Source organism: Pyrgilauda ruficollis, unplaced genomic scaffold (genome assembly GCF_017590135.1).
Source record: "Pyrgilauda ruficollis isolate IOZ18807 unplaced genomic scaffold, ASM1759013v1 scaffold4, whole genome shotgun sequence".
Classification (NCBI taxonomy): Eukaryota; Metazoa; Chordata; class Aves; order Passeriformes; family Passeridae; genus Pyrgilauda; species Pyrgilauda ruficollis.
In genome coordinates, this window is record NW_024525489.1 from 1,996,257 (window position 1) to 2,012,594 (window position 16,338).

General features: G+C 37.8%; 1 protein-coding gene across 1 annotated transcript in view; it reads left to right on the forward strand.

The window, feature by feature from the left end:
• USH2A (usherin) overlaps nucleotides 1–16,338 on the forward strand; it is a 374,258-nt gene that overhangs the window by 244,374 nt on the left and 113,546 nt on the right. The window contains exons 40-42 of the mRNA XM_041477027.1: nucleotides 857–1,485; nucleotides 11,646–11,980; nucleotides 15,028–15,150. Coding sequence (XP_041332961.1) covers nucleotides 857–1,485; nucleotides 11,646–11,980; nucleotides 15,028–15,150 — 1,087 coding nt within the window. The remainder of the gene's footprint in view (nucleotides 1–856; nucleotides 1,486–11,645; nucleotides 11,981–15,027; nucleotides 15,151–16,338) is intronic.

The following is a 16,338-nucleotide window of genomic DNA, read 5'->3' on the forward strand; positions in this document are numbered from 1 at the left end:
AAATAACACTTTGCCTCCACAGGCTGAGGGTTTTGCATTCAAGGTGACTTGATTGTGTCGCATGGTGAAATTATTTACAATTAAGGAATTTCTCTGGAGGGCTGCAGAGTATTTGCTGTTCCACAACACCTATGCAGGCATATGGTCGGTCTTTTTCAGTATTCATGGAAGCTCCTGAACCTTTATGATAATTGAATCAGTTAGAGTGCTGAGTGGAGCAAGCATAAAACCTGTTAACCTAAAGGTCAGATCTGTGCATTGTTTATTTATCAGTAGGTGAAAGAGCTAAATCGGCAGCTTCTGTCACAGTCAAAGTAAAAAATCACCTATAATATTAACAGGGAGTAGATAAATTGCAAAAAATGGATTAGAATTATAAACAGAATGAAGTAAAATATTGAATATATAATGAGAGATGCAGTAGAGACTTACTGAACTGTAAAATACACAGCATTGCTATGCCTGTGCTGTTGATTGCAATTAGTATCTAGCGCTCTAGAAAAACATCCCCAAAAGCTAGAACTGCAGGTCTACAGTAATACTGAGCCACACACTTTCTCCTCATGCAAACAGCATTGATAGGGCACTTTGGAGACACAGGAGGAAAAAGGATGCAGAAGAGGGGGGAGGAGCGTTGAGATGAGGAAAAGCGAGCAGCTTGCCTTTGAGGAGAGAGCCATATCCATCCCCTTAGTATCTGGGCCTATATTTTCCAAAGAAACAGGCTGTTTAGTAGACCTGAGCTCCTTTTCAGATTTTTGAGCCTCATTTGATGAGTACATCTTGCTGATACTGATTTTAAATAATCACAAATTTCTCTTTCCTTTTTTAAAATTTTGTTTTAATTTTATTACAGAGCCTGGACCTTTAGATCCACCGCTTCTATTGGATGTTACAGCAAGGGCAGCGAGCATCACCTGGCAGCATCCTTTGAAGCCAAATGGCATTATCACACATTATAATATTTACCAAAATGGCCAACTGCATGCTACAGTGCCAGGAACTACATCTGACTGCACAATAGAAGACTTGCATCCTTACACTGTCTATGTGTTTCAGGTAGAAGGATGCACTTCTAAAGGGTGTTCTCTTTCACCCACAACCCCAGAAATACAAACTCTTCCAGATGCCCCTGAGGATATTCCTGCTCCAGGACTCTATTCTGATACTCCAACTTCTGTGGTCATATCCTGGCAACCACCTGCTCGCCCAAATGGTTTGGTAGAAAACCTTACAATAGAGAGAAGGGTGAAAGGAACAGAACAAATCTCAACTGTGGTGCATCTCCCCTTTGGTCAGTCCATGAGCTACATTGACCAGAGCACTGCTCTGAGCCCTTGGGAGAAATTTGAGTACAGAGTTCTGATGAGCACCCTGCATGGGAGCATGAACAGCAGTGTCTGGGCAGAAGTTACCACCAGACCTTCAAGACCTGCTGGTGTTCAGCCACCTGATGCAGAAGCATTGGGACCCTATTCAGTCAAGGTAGGAATAATTCTCATTGCCTCATGGCTTTAACATGTTTTTCTTGTAGCAACTGTGTATTTAAGAGAGACATCTACTGGCTGAGCCAACAGACTTCATTGCTGCAGGGGTAGTTGAATAATTAGTGTCTGTGCTTTGGCTCAAAAGCATTAGACTCCTTTCCATTTTTTTATTTTTAAACCAGCCTCTGGCATTATATTCCAGTTCATTTTCTTCCTTACACACCTGATGTATTTTCAATATTAAACTTAAAAGATTACTTTTAACCCCCTAATCAAATCAGAAAATTACCTACTACCTTCTCCAAAATTTCAAGACTTCATTAAAATGCTAAGTAATTTTTTTTCTGTAATTAAGTATTCTGTATAATTATCAGATTTTTTTAATGGCTAATGAAATAAAAATAGCATTTTTATTCTCCTGATATATGAAAGACGAGTCTTACAGGACTACATAGGAAGTTTTCAATTATTCACATCATTCTGTTGGGAATGAACTCTAGAGGACAGGATAACTACCATTGTTTTGGCTTGCATACAAACTTCATTCAAGGGAAATTAGTGTAACCAAACAAGAGGGATTTTTGTAGCTTAGAAGCCTCTTTTGTGTAAATACACACATGCTTCCATGGATTCAGTCTTGTACTAATGCCAAAAGTATTGGTACAGTAGCTTGCTCACCAGAGCACAAAACAAAGGACATTTGCATAAGATTGAAGTTCATCTGTTAGACTTATTATTTTTTGGTATACATTGTATTTTCAAAAGGTAAACAAAGTGGTGTTACCAATGCAATCTGAATAATCTGAGGGTATGAATTTCAGCAGTAAACGAATGCTGATATTTTTTCTTTGTTCACACACAATTTTAAACTATAAAAAAATTCTATTCACTATTAGACAAAAAAATCCTGAGCTTATGAAATTATGTTTTAATGTCTAACGAATTGCATGTTACCTCAGTGTTAATTGCAAATCAGTTCAATATGAGTACAATGGTTACTGTAAGAATTAATAACGATCAACCACTAGTAATTATGATGAATTGCCAGACTGCTTATTGAAGATTTGAGCAATCTACTTCCAGGACTCTGCCCTCTGTACTTCTGTAGATACATCTTAATATTCCCCACAATTTATATAAAAGCATTTTTCATGGATTTGCCAGAAGCTGCAATGCTGAGTAAATAGTAGCTCTAGTTCAATTGCATGCTTCCCTACATGTCCACATTTCACTGCCTGAGCTTTTTTGCATTGGCTTCAACTCTGAGCACAAAGACTCACTGCAACCTTTGAAGCTCCAGTTAATGTGGTAAGAACATAATAATTTTATATCTTACCCCTGGTTTTTTTTTTTTTCTCCATGTGCATTCAACACTCAATCATAGTTTTAAAAGCCTGTGGGTTATCAGAGATTGTGTCATTCTTCATTGGATGTCTTTTCCCAAGATCAGACGCATGTGTTCAGTTGTAATTTTACTGTATTTTTCTCAACTCTGAGATTAAGTAATCTGCCAGGACTGAAAGTTAGTTGGGTCATTTATTTCTTCTGAAATTTGAATTAAGGCGATGCAGTTTTCCATCTATAATAATTAAATTTCAATACAGCATTGTTCTTAAGATTTGTTTTCCCTTTCTTACTGAAGAGTTCAGATGCTTGTTTTCCTTCTTTTTGCCCAGCCTGTCATTAATATTCAAAATTCTTTAAAGCTGTTTCATGTCCAAACTGTATGAACACCTCTATGAATGGTGGTCAAATTTAGTGTCACTGCTGCTCGTGTAGTCTCGGACATGTGTTTTCCACCTGGAGATAAATATTTTTTGGATCTGTTAAGACCAATTTTTGTCAAAGATGCTGAAGCCTGGATGTTTTTATTTCCACTAATTGGTTTTACTGACAGTTTTCATTAATTTTAAATATTTAAGTTAAAATGTTCAAAATAGTTTAAGGTGGCAGCATTGCATTGAGAAAAGTGACTTACATATATGTCTCTCCAAATATATTCACTCCTGAGTATCTCTTCTGCTAAATTCTCTCTGTTACTGTTACAGAGCATTGGTTCTTTGCTGATATTGACATAAATTTTTGTATTTATCAAGTATTTTAATTTACTTAATATTGCTCCATTTTATATTCGTCATAAGTGATAGAAAGTCAGGAACACTTGGTACAGTTCCTGTGCAGAGAGTATCTCATGGCTGAGATATTACTTCAGTTCTGATTTCTAAGATTCTAAGACTTCTTAAAAATCTTAAAATTTCTCTCACTTGTCCAGGTCAGCAAGACGTTTATTTAATTTTTTAACATTTACTATTCTAATAATAAATTATTTCTTCTCTCTTTAAAAAATTGAAACAAAGCTGTAGCTGCAGAAGAGCTCATTGCACTTCATCACTGATGAGATAATAGACAAGACTTGCTGCACCCAGCAGTTTTCTCGCCTTCTGCTTGTTTGCAGATGGGAGCACCAGAGGAAGTGACTGGGATTTCATCTTACTTGTCGGTCTTCTTACAGATCTGTCAAATGGATTAGCTTGCTAGAGGTGGTGTTGTTTCCTTCCCTGCATTTTTATGGCAAATTCATGTCAGAGTAGGAGGGTTCAGAGAGCACTCAGGGCTTCCCTGGGTCCCTATGGCGGTCTTGTGTGAATGCTGTGTACTGCGGGAGTACCAGAAGAACAAGGGAGCACCTGTTCACAAAATGTTTGGGGATTTTGCCCAAATTCTATAGAACTAGGGCAGAAATCTGTAAACCCACTATGTCCCTTCATCCCAGAAACTGCTAGTTGCACAGACAGAAAAACTGTGCAGTATTCTGCAAGGATGGCCTCTTTGTGTTTGAAATGTTTTTTCTGTGTGGAAATAGGATGGATTGCGCATGGAATTGCTTTACACTGGTGCCTGTAAAGTCCTAGAAAGGCTTACTTTCCATCCTCAGTAGCTCAAGCCCAGCACACCTGTAGCACATATCACCTATGTAGTGTTTAAATGAAATTTGTGGAGTCCTTGGTGCTGTACAGTGCTCTTACCTCAGTGTCTGCAATGGCAAGTCTTAAGCACAGGGTGAAAAACAAGGCATCTCTTTGGGAAGGAGGTTTTAATTACCTCTTGCCCTAGAGAGAGCTGTCCTCCCAGGTTAGAGCAGGAGGTATTGGAAGGGTGCTGTGGGAAAGATTAGCAAGAAGCTCCTTTACCAAGCCACAGTAGCAAATCAATAGAGGCTTTCAGCTGTCAGTGCAACCAATCCCTAAACCATGTGTGCAAATATTTATTTCTACTGAAAACAGAGGGAATTTACAAAAAAAAAAAAAGAGAAACATATTTTCATTCCTTTATTTAGTCATTGAATCAATAAAAATGATTTGAGGATGTGAAGAATTCAAAGTGCTCTAGGATAGTACTCACTTGAGTATACAGCTTATTTTCATAGACCAAAGCTTTCACTCTGCAAGGAGAATATCAGCACTGCAGGTCACTCTCAGAATAAACAGTTCTGATATGTGTGTGCTCCTTTAACATTTCATTTTAATCAGAATGGACCAATATCTCTCCATAACATTGAACTTGCTTTCCTTTGAGCAACAGAAAGCATAAGGCTGTAGATAATTTTTAAAGTACCCATTTCTGTAACACCTGCATGATATTTTTTAATATTTGCTGAATTGATAATGTTCATGGTAGTGGAGTATAATGCGCAATAAAATGCTTTTGTGGCTGATTAAATGCCAAAGTGAAGTGAAGGTATTCAGCAACTGCAAAAGCTGTTTATTTAGTACATGCCAATGCCATGAACATTATTCCTGTTACACAAGATTTGCTATACCCTAATGTACAGAAGTAGAAACAAAATAGTTTCCTTTTCTTGTGAGGGTTGCAATTGCTGTGCTGCTTCAATATCACACTTCACACTGATATGACATTCGGGAATGTAGCTAGGTTGAGTGGCTTGAGAAAGAGGCTGGTTTACACAGTGAATAATTATTTGATGGAGTTCTTTGTCTAGGAAAGGCATTTTGTGGCTGGGTACACTGAACTAAATTAACTGTATTATGCAAACATTCCAACTTTGGCCTTATAACTTTTGGTAGGAGGAATTCCCTTTTGCTGCTGGGGTTCTTCCTTGACGATTCTGGCCTGGAAAAGGCAGCTGCAATCTTAATTACTGGCTTAACCAGAGACTTGCTGCCTCATATTGCCTCTATTGCTCCCCCTCACTGATGACTGCCACCAAGTGGACTACTGACAGATAAAAACTGCAGCCATTTCCTATCATCCTTCATGTAACTTTTTTCTCAAGGTAGGAGTTGGCATGAGTTGTGCATGATCCTTATGTTTCTCTCCAGGGAAAACTTTTTTTTTCTTTTTAGTATTTATAAGAGTTTATAAGGGAATGGTTTTCTCCTGGTTGGTTGGAATAAATACCTCATTGAAATATAGTTCTTGTGCTGTGTTATTCCTTCATAACATCATTTAAAGAAACTTCCTGCAATTTGATTAGATACAAAATGAGAAGAGTAAAAAGTTATTATTACTTCTCTCCTAATATATGTTATATATGTTGCCTGTGAGGAATGAAGGACTGTGGTGATTCTGTGGCACCTAATTGCTATTCTAATGTCTTTTTTTTTTGTTTGTTTTGCATATTGATTCAATAATGTCATTGATTTTCCATGTATTGATTATTTTTCTGAAGTATTTCCTCGTGAGTTTTCTGACTGAGGAAGGGTTATAGGCTTTTTAGTTCAATTGTCATTCATGTTTGTTGTTACCCACAAGATGACAGTGTCTTACTTTGCTGTTCACCTGCCAGTCTGTTCTTTGTATAGAAGAAACTGAAGCAGAGAAAGCTGCTATTCCACCCTCCAGACTGAACAATGTCATTAGTTTGCTGTCACAGTATTTTCAAGAGTTGCCATCTGTACTCTCAGTACAGTAGATTATCATTTATTCCAACAGTGATAAACTTTTCTGGTAGCTGTTTCTCAAATTTCACTACTAAATTGGATATGCAAGTGAGCAAACACAAATAAACAGGTCTCTATTTTTATGGTTGTCTTCTGTTCTTCATTAGCCCAGAAGCTGGAGAGTGGCCTGCTAAATGCGTGTTGTTCTGTAAATAGGCTGGGATTAAAATACACAGGAGGAAGATTTCAGCTGTAAGGAGCAGATATCACTGGCACATTTAAAGCAACACACCCAGTAGTTACAGTTTGAGTATTATGCATGACAAAGAAGGTATTTTCTTTATCTTTTTTCCACTTCCCAGAGAATTAGTTATAGGCACATGTTCTAGAGCTGGTGTTTTTTGTCTCACACATTAACGTTTGCTGTCCTAGGAAGTTGATTCTGATTACAGAATGTTGGATGCAATGCTAATTACTCCAAGGTCACTGAAGTCAGTGCTAACAGTGAGGTGATCCTTCAGTGTTCCTCCTCTGCAGGTCACTCTGTGGCAGAGAATGAGGCTGTGAAGACCCTTCCTCTGTTCCAGGTTAAAACTCTCTTGTAGTATTTCATTCTCCAAACACTTCAGTCTGCAGTCAGACCTGAACATAATTTTGAGAGTAGAAACAACCCTGATTCCTATGCTGTGTCTGCTAAAGGGAGATGCAGCATGCCCAGGTAACACCTTCATGCTGGGAAAGGGAAAAAAAAGGGCTTGGACTTTGTTTACCACCCTTCCAGTTATATGCAGGTATGCCTGGTGCATTGGGGAAGCTGTTTAGGAGCGATTAATCCTTGTGTGAAGATTGCCTTGTAATGCTGCTAAGGTCAGGGAGACCTTGGTTAATTTCACACGTAAGTGCTGCTTGAGTGACTTAGGATATTCCAAAACCCATAGGAACAGCCTTAACTTGCACACTAGAGGTTTTCCACATGTTAGGACTGTGATTTCTTGCACAGCTTGCTCATTTGGTATAGATTATACAGTGGGGTTCCATCGGCATCATCCCTCTGCCTTTGATAAAGTTGAAACTCTCTAGTGTTGGTGTTCAAGATTGTACATGTTCTTTTGTTTTTCCCACTAGTCAAGCAAAGTCCTAGGAGTTTTTGTAGTAGCAATCTGTTACTGCAAGCTTGATCATGCTGTTCTTCTGTGGTAGTCCTTGCTGCAGCTGACTGTAACTCATGTGCAAAGTTTATGAGCACAACTATCAGTGACCTTTCTCAGAATTTACATTTCCAGTATGATCCTGACTCTTGATTGAAGCCACAATAATTTCTGTTAAGACAGATAAGAATTTTGGAGGAAATTATTCTCCTGACTATTCTGGGGGAGCTGGGAGATTGTCAGAGGACTAGTCCAGTGGCTGGAATGCAGAATTAGGGTAGCAGGTCTTTGTTTGGAGTTTTGCTTCTTTCTGATATGTCATTTAATCTGGGATTAAGTCTTTCTGTCTCTAAAACTGGAATAATATTTGCAATTTGAGACTTGCAATGTGCTTTGAGACCAACAGTGAAAAGCTCTCTGTAATGTACTTATTACATTCTGTTTGTAGAGGTTACAAGCAGTATCTAGGAGAAATGAGAATAAAATGAAGCCAAACACACTGATTTAAAAGCAAACTGTTGAAACCAGGCCTGAACAGTAAAATAGCTTACATGTGCCAATGCCTCTCCTCAGATAGCTCAGAATTAAGTTACAGGGTTCCAACTGCTGTCAAAAAAGGAAAAAAAATTCCAAGGTTATAACTGTTTAATGGGGGGAAAATGGCTAATTTCTGTGGCTTTAAATTTTGTGGTGGAGAAAATAAGGTCCTTTGATCTTTAAATGAAAGCTTCCAGAGTCATTACATTGAATCAGTTAATCTCTCCCAGTAGTTACCTTATTCTCTCTTCCTCATGGGCATCCTCTTTCATGGTCTCAGTGCTGAGCTTCAAATCAATGAACAAACTGTTACTGCTTCCAACACAGCCTGTCTAGTGAGCTTTCCTGCTTTCATGCATTGCCAGTCTTTTACCTCAAACCTTGGCACGTCCAAGAGGAGAAGAGGTCCAGTAGTGCCACGTGTGTGTTAACCAGGCTGGCTCCATCATCTTCATTTACGGGTCAGGCAGTTCCTTGCCTCTTGACAAAAGGTGTTTGTGAGGGATTGCATGTCCTGTCATTCCCAGGTGACACAGGTAATTCTAAGCAGCTGAAGTGACACAGCAGGGTTATGGAGCACCCTTGATCATCCCACTACTTAGTTAAAAAAATTATTAACCAAAGCAACAGCAGATCTTCCACACCCAGACAAAAATAAGTTGCACTGTGTGTGCTGCTGGCTGAATACAGTCTTTGTAGACTTTGTTCAGAATGGTTTTTATTTCTCTCAGAAAAACAAACAAACAAAAAAAACCAAAAAAACAAACAAAAAAAAAAAAACAAAAAAAAAAAAAAAAAAAAAAAAAAAAAAACCAAAAAAAAAAAAAAAAAAAAAAAAAAAAAAAAAAAAAAAAAAAACAAACAAAAAAAAAAAACCAAAAAGAGAAATTTCTCACTGTAAGCCCAACAAAGCATATCTATTACTTACAGTATGAGCTACTGTACCTGTTAGAGCACAACAAATGCTGTGAAGTAGCACCTGAGAGTTTTTGGAGGTGTTACTAGCTAGGGCGCACACTGTGTGAAACTCAGGAGCTGAGGTTATGGAGCAGCCTCTGCTCTGCCATTAATCTGTTCCTTTATGTGAAGGTGTTACAGTGTGTGGTGAATCCTGCACAAGTTGTGTTAGAGTAATTTTGTAGGTTTAGACATAAAAGTTAGGCATCAAAAATAAAATGTGATTAGAAAATAACTCATCCTCTCTTTGAGGAAATAAATTTTGGTACAAAGTGAATGTTTTGAGACAATTTTATCTTCTGGGACAGTGGCACCAGGTATTTTCCAAAGCATTTGGCATGCAGTTCTTTTATTAGAAGCCACCTAGCATTAAGCAACAAGAAGGCTTTTTTCACCAATAATGACTGATTCACTTTATTAATATTCAGATAAAAGACCTCAAATACTTTACCTTCACTGAGACAGAATTTCAGGATAGATACTTCATCCATGCATGTCCAAGAATTGTGCAGTCTGTGTTCCAGTTTCTGACTGTGTATCACTAACTTTTCTTTGCATTTACTTCCCTTGTTTTGGCTTGTGTCCCTTGCCTCTTGCTCCATTTCCCAACTATTGTGGGAAGAGAGGCTAAAAAGGCCTTGACCCTTTGTAAATGCTGCTCAGCAATAATAAAAATATCCCTGTGTTACCAACACTGTTTTTAGCACAAATCTGAAACAGCCCCATTCTAACCCCATTCTACTATGAAGTTAACTCTTCCCAGCCAAAACCAGCACATACTTGTAGTTGAAAACTTTTTCTGTTATCTGTGCTAATTATCTCTTCTGTTTCCTAAGCTTATCACTAGATCACATGAAATACTTTGAAAAGAGAATTCTGCTCAATGTCTGTGAGAATGGTGTAGAATCAATTTCTTCCTTGTGTAAAATTTTGCACTGCTTTATCAGTGGTATTTTCTTTATTTGTTCAAACATGATTTGGGGCCAGAAGCAACAGAAATCTGAATACAGCATTTGATAATTAGCCAGAGCTAAGCCTTTCCTATGTGGGCACCAATAATCTTGGTTTTGCTGTCTTTACTCAAGATCACCCTGTTTCTAATTCTCTGTTTAATAGTATTCCAGGATCTGTTATCAAAATCCTTCAGCTTTCTCCAGCACTTTGCTGCCAGCTTTCTTACAAGTCTGATGACCTAAGAGGTCCTTCTGTACCTAAAATATAATATTTTGTAATCCCATTTTTAAAAAAATTATTTTATAAATCAAGCTTCTCTGTTTCCAGGGCCCTGTGTAATTGTGCATATACATTTTTAAAGATGGTTATTTTGAAAACTATTAAGGGAAAAGTTCAAATTAACTGAAACTAAAGTATTGTGGTATTACTATTTAACACTTCAGTATTTTCTTTGTTTTATGTAGGTTTTAAACATATACCTAGGTTTTAGGCATATCTAGGTTTTCTCCATTTCTGTATTCTTTTCTATGTTGGATTCAATCCTTAATTATCTCATGCCTGGGAGGAAAAGAGACAGCAATTGTTATAGATGAGTGGGTAAACGGCAAGGAAAACAGTCCCAGAGCAAAGCAAAGCTCGTGTGCTTCCTGCGTTGGGATTTCTGGGGAAATGAGTATTGATAGATGCTTTTACACTACCTTTATGAAACGTTGAGATTCCTAATACATGTTAGGTTACATGTCCTCGTTGTGCCAGTCTGAAGGCCCCTCTATTGTGGTACCATGGCAAAAAAGCCGTAAAAAATTTTAGAACATCCATGCACTTTATAGTGCAATTGTTTGTCTGTGATTCTTCAGTGGAGCTGGTAAGAATAAATATATATATAAATGTGTTATCGACCTCCTGCCTCAAAAAACCACTGAAAACTTAAAAAATCTCACCTAACCTCAGTTCAGTAAGAACAAAACCACAGTAAGAGTAGCAGTATGTATATGTATATGTATATACATGCATGTGTGTGTATAAATCTAAAAAAAACCCATGAATTCTATATGTAACTTCCAATCTTTTTGCAATCAAATTTTCTCAGTATAATTTTATAGTTCTTAAAATGGAAAATTGTCCCTGTTCTTTGTCTGATACTTACCAGTGTAATTTGTTAATTAAAAACAAAAGGGAAAACCTGCCTATTTCATTATATGAAGAGTGCAGAAACATTTGTTTTCTTATAGGAGCTAATGCAGTTACATCTTTTTGAAAACTGTGGAAACACAGAGTAAAATTTGTTTTTACTCTGCCACTGGTGGTCAAGCACACCAGGTAATACACCCTAAGAAAATAAGTGACAGTGATACTTATGATAAGTATCTTACTTCTGCATCTGAACATCTCATGGAATTTTGAGTGATGTGGAGTGTTCACATTTTATTGTTAAAACAAAATAATAGATTTTTCAATGGTTACAGCTGATACTGTGTACCTCACTAAAATGAAAGATTAGATTTCTAACTGATTTCCCATTAAAATAAAAGTCTGTTTTGATTGAAAAGAGCATCTTCAGATCCCGCTTCTGTCCATCTGTAGCATGCTGTGTCTGTATTTCTGCAATGTGACTGTAAGAAATCTCTTATTTTAATTTTTTTTTCCCCCGCCTCCTTCAGGTCTCCTGGAAGCCTCCTCTGATTCCGAATGGAGAAATCCTGAACTACGAGATTCGCATGCCTGACCCACGCATTGTCATCGCTGGGAACCCTTCATTGAGGCTGAGCCATTTGGTCACCAACCTGGTCCCCTACACGAACTACTCGGTCACGGTGATAGCTTGCACTGGGGGTGATGGCTTTCTAGGAGGCTGCACTGAGAGCTTGCCCACAAGAGTCACCACACCCTCGACAATTCCTCAGAGTGTCAGTCCCTTGTCTGTGACTCCAATCAGCGAATCCTTTATTGCCATCTCTTGGCAACCACCACTAAGGCCCAATGGGCCCCATCTGAGGTAAGCTGAGACTGAGAGAACAGTTTGCCTCTCCTTACCTAAATCTGACTCAGCAAATTCCATGTGATGCAGACTTCGTCATGTGATCACTTAATTTTGGATTTTTTGAAATTTCTCTTTAGGGCTCAGACAAGAGTCAGGATTATTCAGGGCAAGTGTGTTGTCTGTGCTGGAAGGCTCTGGGTCTCAGACCAGTGCTGTCTGAAAAACTAGAAGGAGCAAGCACAGGACATATGCAAAGTCATAAGTGGTTTGGGCTGCACCCTTGGCCACTTTTTGGTGACGAATTCAGGCAACAAGTTCCACCAATAAAATGACAAGAAAAAGAAGAGATCTTTGTAAACATGAGTAATTAACACATCCAATATTCGCAATAATCTGGGTTATTCCACATGATGAAAAAGTGACCATTTGGAAGGATGATGACATGAAATAATCTTCAAAAATTAAGTGATGAATAAATTTTAAATGAGACAGTGCATGAGAAAAATGGAAGTTGAAGGGCTAGAAGTGTGAGGGCATAGCCAAAATAGGAAACACAAGGAAGTGCTGGGTACAGCAGACTGGGTTTCACGACAAGAGCCAAAGAAAGGAATCTCCTCTGAGATTTGTCCAGAATGATGGGATGGGAATCTTGACTTGAATGTTGAGCACTGAACATGTGTGCGTGTAGATATACATTAAAAAAATATGGATTTGAGTGCATAAAGGCTTATAAAGACAAATATATATTTTATATATACTCAAAAAATGTCAAATCTTTCATTCTAGTGCTTTAACATATTGTGAAACGTTGTGCATAGAATTGTAGCTCTGTAGCCCATATGTTCTGGTTAGTAGCTCTCTTCTAGGTGCACTGATGGGTTCAATAATTATCATGTAGTGCCGTTTCAGTTGCGTATGTTATTACAGCACAGTAGCTTGACTTTTTCTTCAGGCTTAATTAGGGCACATTACAACTGAATGAAATGATGATTACTCTACAGTAAAATCTGAAGTTTCAGAAAAGCAGCGTCTGTTATTCTGGGGTTAACAACATGACCATTTTACCATAGATTATTGAAGTAATTCAGCACGACCTACATCTGCAGATTTCATTTCTTTCATGGTGTGCCATGCTGCCCTCAACAAGAACAACCACTGAAGCAGCTGCTCTGTACAGCACGATGGAACAAGAAGTCTGCAGCAAGCAGAGCAGCAGCAGCAGCTGCCAGTGGGGGTGATTTACACATGATCGCCACGCAGTGTTCAAAAAGATTTGATGTTTTTCAAGGCTCGTCTATGAAATATATTGGACAGAATATGCCAGGATGGTTTCCTATAAAGCTGTAATGATCTGTCTTTGGGTTGACACTGATGAACCACTCATGTGAGAGCTGTTCTTGTTGTAAAGTCATCTGATTTTTTTTGACAGAGTTGGAGTTTAATTAGTCTTTGCTATTTAATTTCTGAAGTTATAATCCAAATTTCTGCAGTAATTCAGTTTGGCATCACTACGTGGCACAATGCTTGCTTGTACCTATTGAGGATTGCTCCCTAAACTCAAGGGCAAAAGTTGTTGGAAGTTATGCATGTACTCCCTAGCTGCTATGGAGCACAGGAAGTGTCAGATCTCTCATAAGAGCATCTCAGTTGAGTTCTGGTTTTGTAGCAATGCTAAATCGCTGTATGCAGTACCTGTTAAATCTGGGATGGTATTGTCCAACATGTCCTTACCAGACTGCAGATGATCTTAACTTAAAGAAGTGTCAAATTACACACGAAGGCATTGGTCAGCATGATAATTACAACAGAGTGGTGACCCACACCAAGGTATTCTGCAGAGCAATTAAACATGGAAACATTTTCACAAATGTGCATTTAAAATGAGAGTGTTTAAAATCTGCCTAAGTGCCCACGTACTTCTGTCTAGAATTTAGCAATAAGTGCCTCTCCAGAATGGGAGACAGGGACAAGATGAAATAGAGCAGCTCAGCGCTTAAGAGAATCAAGTTATGTATTTAAGGGAATATATATGCATATGACTCTAACTTGCTGGGGTATCAAACTGAAACAATTATTGAAAGAATAAATTAAACAGTCCTGTGGAATGTAATAAAGAGTAATAATCCTAAAGATTTTGAACAAATATGTCTAATTTTCTTTCTTTTAGAGTGTAGTTTCCTTTGTAATCCCTAGAATGATTAGGAAATGCAAACTATAATATTATCCTCTTTAGTTTGTGGCACTAAGTGATCTAATTTTTGTTGAATTCCATAAAGGTTTTGTATAAAAGATGATGGAGAGTGTGTGATGCAGCCTGGGTGGAAAGCATGTTTTCCAAATCAGGCAGTCTCATGGCTGACCTGATGAAAGATGGGCTTTGGCTGACCTGCTGTTTGGAACAGAGACAGGAATACTGCTTCAGATACCAATTAAAACCAGGATGAAATAATTTAGTCTTTCAAGTTCACATCATGAATTTCTACCCAAACACAAAGGTGCCTTGCTAAGGTGTACAGATGGCTGGAACAGTTAACACATTCTGTGCCTGTTTTCTCCTGTAATTTGCACTGTGGTTATTTACAAACACATTAAGTACAAAGGCACATTTAAGCTACTACTAATAGTAAAATAATAATGGCAGTGCTCTTTGTTTCAGTACATTTGCAAGAAAGAGGCATAATCATTTAATGTTCTGGGGCAACCTGTGCTTATCATGCAAGTCTGCATAAGACACTGTTATGGGCTATTTGGACATTTCCTCAAAGTTTAAAATCATAAATCATTGAATAAGCTAGTTTCTTTTTTTTTTTTTTCCAAGTGGAGATGTTTCATTTTCCATTTTCAAAGTAGCTTCTCTCTTTTTTTTTTTTTTTTTTTTTTTAGTAATTGAATTTTTAAATCAAAAAACATTAAAAAGAATGTTTATCTCAGGAAGTTTACAGCTGTCAAAACAAAATAATGTGTGGCTTTAAAAAAAAACCTGGTTGGGTTCTTTTTTTTTTTTTTTTGTGTAATAACATTAGTTGAGATAATCCTGGTGTTCTGCTTGTCTTTTGTGTCAGATATGAGCTCCTGAGACGTAAAATCCAGCAACCACTTGCATCAAATCCCCCTGAAGATTTAAATCTGTGGCACAATATTTACTCAGGAACTCAGTGGTTTTATGAAGATAAGGGTCTTAGCAGGTGAGATTACAAAAACTATAAAAACAAATGCTGGCATTTTGTATAGTGTATGTTTAATAGTTCAAAGTATTTCTTGTGTCTTTATGTAGTGAACATATTAATTATGTAATGAAATATTTTTTGTCATCATCTTTGGTGTTAATCATTCTAATATGCAGGGATTTATTATTAGTGTGTCATTCTTGACTCATACATTGTTTTGCTTTCAAAAACAAATGAACATAAAAGTCTCATGAAATTTTAGCATGGATATGCTCATGCAATCAAACAATTTAGATTTATGTGTAAAGATGCTGTTGATTTGTGTGTTGTCAAAATTATAGCACAGGCAGAATGCATGTTTGAGGGAAAGACCTGAAAATGGTTTTCAGCAATGTTTTTTCACCTGATTTTTTTGTGTTAGCTTCATCAACATTAAATGCAGGGTATTTAGAATGGGGAAATAGAGTGTGTGCTCTGTTCCTCAGTATGTTAGAGACCTGCTGTGTGGGTAGAGCAAGACATTTACTCTTGATCAACCTTAGTTTCTACATCTTTAATTCGAGGGTATTGCTCCTTAAGACAAAACACACAAAGGAAGAAATTGTAATGCAAGATTCAACATGGATTCTGTATTGGGTTTTTCTAAGTCTCAGGAAAACCCTCATGGATGGTTTCAGGGTGTGTGTGTTCTGTGTGCTGGTGTGCTTTATGAGAACTCCATGTCAATCACTGACCCTCAAATATCTGTTCTTTCCTTCTACTTCTGTAAAAATTGAGTGAGCATCCCTCCTGAGTGCAGTGGGAACCAGAATGTGACCTCTGCTCCTGTCAGGGACACACTGAAGCATGCTGAGGGCTGCTGCCTCTGGCTTGCTTCTGCCTACTAGCTAAAAGTCACTAACTATTGCAACTGTCTGTTGCAATAACTGCTCACGGAGCTGTTCTTGTACCACTCCTGCCCAAGTGTCCATTTCTTTCTCTCAGCCATAGAGTTGCCCTTGGTTTTAGCTTTGCATATTTTAGTGCATCAGCATATTTTAGTGTATGTAGGAGTTATGTCAGCAAATCAGAGGTGGCAATACATTCAGACAGAGCCTCAGTGACTCGTCGTTAGGCACCATGACATTTTGAGTTGAATGAGCTATGGCCAAAAAAGTGTGCCTAACCGTTGGACACACCTGAACACTTCTCCTGGGGAAGGTTCTG